At 36.5% G+C, this 6279-nt stretch overlaps 1 protein-coding gene across 1 annotated transcript in view; it reads right to left on the minus strand.

Moving 5' to 3' along the window:
* Positions 1 to 6: 6 nt before the first annotated feature.
* LOC111875563 (inhibitor of Bruton tyrosine kinase) overlaps positions 7 to 6279 on the minus strand; it is a 32411-nt gene continuing 26138 nt past the window's right edge. Inside the window, exons 15-17 of the mRNA XM_023871906.1 lie at positions 3342 to 3936; positions 1405 to 1831; positions 7 to 1246 (exon numbers count right to left, since the gene is read on the minus strand). Coding sequence (XP_023727674.1) covers positions 1115 to 1246; positions 1405 to 1831; positions 3342 to 3936 — 1154 coding nt within the window. The 3' untranslated portion in view covers positions 7 to 1114. The remainder of the gene's footprint in view (positions 1247 to 1404; positions 1832 to 3341; positions 3937 to 6279) is intronic.

The following is a 6279-nucleotide window of genomic DNA, read 5'->3' on the forward strand; positions in this document are numbered from 1 at the left end:
AAAAAAAATTAGCAATATAATTTATTTTACTTGCACTTAGCTCATATTAGTGTTCACCCTAGTTATGAGAAACAACACTGACAAAAAGAGAGTGAATGTATGGAGAGATAGGTATTACACAAGATTTCTCAAATGCAGTCCATTCACCCATTCATGGTGAATGAAAAATCAAAGCTGACAAACAGAAAAATAGTTAATGCTGTAAATTCATTTTGTGTTTTTCTAATAACATGTAGGTAATACTTCTTACTCATCAAGGAAAAGTGGCATTCATTTAGTCATGATAATACTCGTACATAAAAATATATATCTAGGTGTGTTACCTCCACTGAATTTGGTAAATATTTCACCTAAGGCAGTTGGGTGAATGTTTGAACCTTGAATATATGCCACAACTCAACAACTCATATTAATACCCAGTGACTAAAAATAAAATATAAAACAAACAAGATATACAGTAGTACAGAATTACATATAGCAGAGATCAGACTTCAGAGCAAACATATTTCTTTTTGTATACAACATGAATAGCAGTTGAAACTTCCCATTACAGTGAACGTGGGTTTTGGGAACAGTGAAACTGAATGCTGGATGAGAGGAAACATTAAACTTGGATTCTATTGTAGTATGCTGATTACTATTGAAATTTACACAAATGATATGCTACAAATTTATCACATTTTCTTTCCTAAACACTATACAGAGAGAGAATTTACAGCATGTATGAAAACCTTATCATTTTCTAAGAACTTTCATACCTTCTTCATCAATAAATCAGTTACTTAATGACTGCATTTGAATAAACATAAAATGACATTCCATCTTCTCAACGTTGGCAGAGTTAATCTTTGCTACACCTTGCTTTTAATACATTTCTTTAATAAACAATATATTGTATTAGTATAGGTTTTCCAGAAAAATGAAATTTTTAAACAAAAATTAAAAAGACATAACTGAGTTAAACATTATTACATCACACTACAAAGCTTCACAGTTTCCTATCACCACTTTGGATAAATGAGGATTTACAATGTAATCACTCAATACATAGAAACAAATCCTGTATAGTGCTGTATAATAATTCGTAGCAGAAGCATTCCCACAAACATTTACACTAGTGGTGTGAAGTGGTCCAGGTAGGTGGGGCCACAGTTCCAGTAATGACACGCTTTACTGTAATATGTTCTTCTGTTACTCCAGCTGCATTGTAGAATACCAGTAAGTCTTCTATTGCTTTGTCTTCCAACTGAAACAGATATGTACAATTATTTCCATGATTAAAGACACAAAATGTGTGTGGAAAGAGTGAATAAAAAAACATGAACTGCATAACACAAAATTCTTAGCAGGACAATCATATCTACCATAAAGTTTCATAAATTGTTAAATGAAAGGGGAATAAACCTGAGTTAAATGCAAGGGTTTGGCTCTCATCCGACTCCAGTTCTCCCTCTGCTTCTTCTCATCAGCCACTATATCCATAAAGTTCACAACAGAACTTTCATAGTGTTGCTGTGGTGATTTCCTGCTGTCCTCTGCCCCTCGAAGCCATGGATTGGATCCAGGCCCTGGTGAAGTACTTAGCTGGTGCTGCTGCTGCTGCTGCATGGGTGTGGTGCTGTGGGGGGTTCTCGTCAGCTGCATCTCCTGCTTCATGATATCCAGTAAAGACACGTTCCCACTGGCTGATGCGTCACTTCTAGAAAAGCTCCCCCAAGCTGGTGCTGACTGTACAGATTCAAAAGTTGACATTTCTGGAGATCCAACCTGCTGCTCAGCTGCAAGTTTCTTGCGTTGCTTTTGAGATAATTTTGTTATCTTCTTTGTGTCACTGCAATATGTAGAAGCGCACTGTCAATATACATTTCATGTTAGTGGGTAAACAGATTCAAATGTAAAGAATATAACTCTTGGGGTTTGGGAGGCTAGATTTTCTTAACCTTCATATATTATTATATATAAAAAAAACACTGAAATGAAGGTTAACTCAGAAAGTTTCTGCCAGTTGAAGGCAATGTGTTTCTGCGTTGCATATTAATGTGCAGTGTGGTCTACTTCATTTTAGCAGCACTGTTCATGATACATGCAATAATGTGTCCCCTCAGCCAAGGATGGAGAAGGGTGGCCCAAAGATTTGGCATCTCAGATCACCAGATTCGACGCTCCTTGTCTTCTCTTTGTGGTCTTATGTCAAAGGTATCTTGTATGAGTACTGGACAGGTGATCAACTCAGATGAACTAAAATGACAGATCACTGAAGATTTCAAAACAGTAACATAAGAGATGATGAGGCATGGTTGGTCAATAAATCAATTATTGGCTACACATCTGCAGTGCAACAAAGGGGCCGAACATGGAAATTTACTGACATGAACTTTCTGAGTTCATCTTCCCTGCTGTGTTTTGTAAAGATAGAATCTCCTAGGAATTGAAAGTGACTGCCTGGACACTACGTATTATTTCAGTCCTATTACAGTGAAACCCTATGTAATATAAAATTAAAGTAACAAAATAATGGATTCAAAAATCCTGCATTAACACACCAAAATCTTTATGTCATAAAAATCTCCAGTACTATTATTAACTATCTCACAGTCATGGAGGAGATCTGTGTCACGTGTATGTGACTATATATGGGGTATGGATTGGTGAATAGATTTATTGACCACTTACATGTCATAACTATGATAAATAACTGTAAAGTTATTGCTGATTTCCACACTAAGTTTTCTCAGTCTGCTTTCACTGTTGTTACTGGTAACAGCTCTCAACAATGGCTATTCCTCTGCAATGTTTTCACTAGATGTTTCCTCATAACGAATTTTAACAATGGAGATTCTTCAGCCTCTGTTGTCCACTGGTTAACACTCCACACCGAAACTTTCAAATGACGGTAGTGACAATTGTCAAGATAATTCCTCATCACGGGCCATGCAGAAAACAGCCACTCTATTGTTTTACAGACATGTTTACCACACCGTTGCACAGCAACAGCCATGGTGCAAACCACAGAAAATACCGTTCTTCTATTGTGTCTGTTACTTAACAATGGTCTATTTACAGAGTCACTGTTTAGCAAAGGATCTATACACTACAATATCATGCCGAGATGCCAACAGTTGTAACGTGAATGTTAAATTGTTAAGACAAATGCAATAACAGAACAATTATGCCAGAATATTTTTACACTTTGCATACATCTCATAATTTGTTCTTAAATTTTACTTAAAAACTTTTGGGAGCAAGTAGTGGAATAAGCCACTCCTAAGAGTGTTAATTTGGAGTCCATAACTTCAGCTCTGATGCATTCAAAACTACAGACATAAACAAAAGCTTCTCACCTGTGTTTTGATCCTGGAATTTTATTGTGATCATGATGATTTGGAGGGGAAGATCTCTGAAGTTCAGGAAAATCTGTTGCTGTCATATTTACTACATTGACAGGAGAAGATACATCCACCTCACTTCTGCATTGTTGCTGCTGAGACATGGGGACCAATTTAGTGAAAGAGTCGGGAATAGGTTGGACAGGTATTTCTTTAGCAGCTGAAACAACCCTCAGTCGAGTCTGTACAATCCGTTGTTGTCTGTCATAATTGTGTCTAATCTTGACCCATGGAGATTCAGTTTTTGGAGGAGTGGGAGGAGGGTTTGTATCAGGACTTTTAGAAAGCATCAGGTTACTTAGAGACAAAGTGATGTCCTCCTCCAACTGGTTTATACCCTGGTTCTTTCCTTGCTTCTCAGTCAGTTCATTCATATCTAATTCTTGGTGATCTTCAGGCATCTCATCACCCCAGGAGTTACTGGAGCCCAATGATTCATTGCAGGTTCGTGAATTTGCTACTTTGTTGCTGCCTCCTTCCCCTGTACTAATCTTGCGAGATCGGATCTTCTTCTTCACAGTTTTAAAGCATTTCTTCAATAAGGCAGAATCTTTAGGGAAGAACAACATATGACAATTATTAAAAGGGTACTGATAATCTGATACTGAAAGAAAATTAAGCAAAAGTAAAAATAATAACTCCAATGCATTCTTTACAATTTTGGATTCCTCATTAGCTTTGATATTCAATTATTACAGATGCAAAGACAGTGTTAAAAGATATCAAGTAAACAGTTATTTTAATATCTGATGGCAATATCACTGTTTTGTTTACTGTATTTAAAGGTAATACAACTTCCAAATACAGAATTACATTAACTTTCAATAATAAAATTAAATTAACCCTGCAAAATACATCTGCCACCTTCAGGTTGTTTGACACCAGGCAACACAGTGCTAACAAACATTATGAAATAAATGGATCTTAAATAAGAATAGTTAACCAAGGTACACCTTCATACAAAGCTACAACAATCAGAAGCACTGATACACAACACCAAACAAGAAGGTTTGATGTATACAAAGAATGAAGAAACAAGTACAAAGTTAATTGTTCATGCTTTCAGAAACATATACTTTAAATATATTATAATAATGGTTTACTTAACTTCTCATGCCTACCTTGCTATAAAGAGGCACCTGGCAAATATGTTGCCAAAACAAGTAGGATGAACTTTTGTAATATTGTGTTTTGGTGGTTTTATTGCCTTGATACAGACAGAAATCACTTTTCTTCATATTTCTTTAAATAGTCATCATATATAAAAATGTTTTAAAATTAAATTTTAAATCTTAATGAGATCTATATGTTATACACCAATTTTCTGTATGGCAAGCCACTACAAAAATTTACAAAATCACATCAGGGCTTCATGTGAAGGAGGAGGTTTTACTGGAGAGATAAGCACCAACTTACATATGTTTCACAGCTTTTGATGTACCAGTTATAAATTTCACAGACATCCATTTGGTAGCTTCAGGAAGGTGGATGGCTGGTCAGATAACCAAAAACCCTCCCATATGTATTTACTTTCAGTATGAAACACACAGAAAGAAGGTCGTCCTTATGTCTGTGCAATTTGCCTCAAAGGTTCCTGGGTGCAGAGGTTGCAGGAGCATTTTATAGATATATAGTGTAATGTGGATGGCGCAACAGGAAGTAGGGGACACGTGAACTCTGTGTTTCCACGAGTGATGTCATGTACCCCCAATCCTCCCATCATTACACAATGCTCGGTAAACACCCCTCCCCGCTAGGCTGTGACATCACACAACAGGTCAGTCCATGCAGTGACTACTGCTAGGCAATGTGAAACACCTGACAACAATACCTGATATCTGTTGCCAAGCAGCAATGTGTTCTCTATGTTGTCTGTGCTGAGCCTAAATAAGAAGGAGCGAACACTATTCAGGAGGATTGAGTAGTGAGCATTGAGTTACTAGTATTCAGTATGAGTTAAAAAGTAGCAGCCACCGGTTTCAATTGTAGTGAGTGAATTGTGAACGTGAAAATGATGTCATAAGTCAGTTGAAACATAGAAGCAGTAGCGGGAAGAAGAATAGAACGCATGTTATATTGAAGATAGTGTGAAGAGATTTGTGACTAGGGTTTGTAAATTGTCTATATACCCGCAAGAGTGTTATAAGTATTTGTAGTTATGACTTGTACGTTGTTAAATAAACCAATTAACAATCTGAACGGCGTCTTCATTAGCAAAGCACGTTACAATATATATAGTGACTAAACATACAGTGAAATCCCAATTTAAGGCTTCTCTGAGAGAGTGAACCTGAACACTGACCTGAGGAGAATCTTAAAAGGAAGAAATTTAACATTGATATTATTGACTTAGGATCACTGAAATTAACGCTTATCCTACGGGCATTTAAATTCCGGTTGGGGCAGCCGTACGGAATTATTTAAAGGGCCGCTATTAGAAATCCGTAAATTCTGTAGTCACTTACTAAATTTGCTCCTATTTCTGCAATTTCTGTGATAAATGAACGAAATAAACGCTGTTTTTTTTTCTCGAAAGAATATAGAATCAGATATTGTAATTTACAGATTGTATAAAACATGTTAAAATTTTTGCACTGACTCCAAAAAGAAATTTGCCAATTTTTTTCCTTCTCTGCGAGAATTCATACGTTTTGGACACCCCTGAATGCAATCTGGTGGATGAAGACACTTGGCAACATTGGAGTTGCTGTCTAGCAAGTTTATCTCAGTACAAGTGACGTACCTAGTTCGGAATGTGGATGTGGACGAGTGAAAATAAGCTCAGTGTCTTCGCTCTCAGCTACAGTATAACGTTCCTACTGTTCTTATATAGATCAAAGCTAACATTGTTTATGCAATTGCGTTTGTAGTATCAACAAAGCGATAATAGAGC

The sequence above is a fragment of the Cryptotermes secundus genome, unplaced genomic scaffold (genome assembly GCF_002891405.2).
Source record: "Cryptotermes secundus unplaced genomic scaffold, Csec_1.0 scaffold1251, whole genome shotgun sequence".
NCBI classification, from domain to species: domain Eukaryota; kingdom Metazoa; phylum Arthropoda; class Insecta; order Blattodea; family Kalotermitidae; genus Cryptotermes; species Cryptotermes secundus.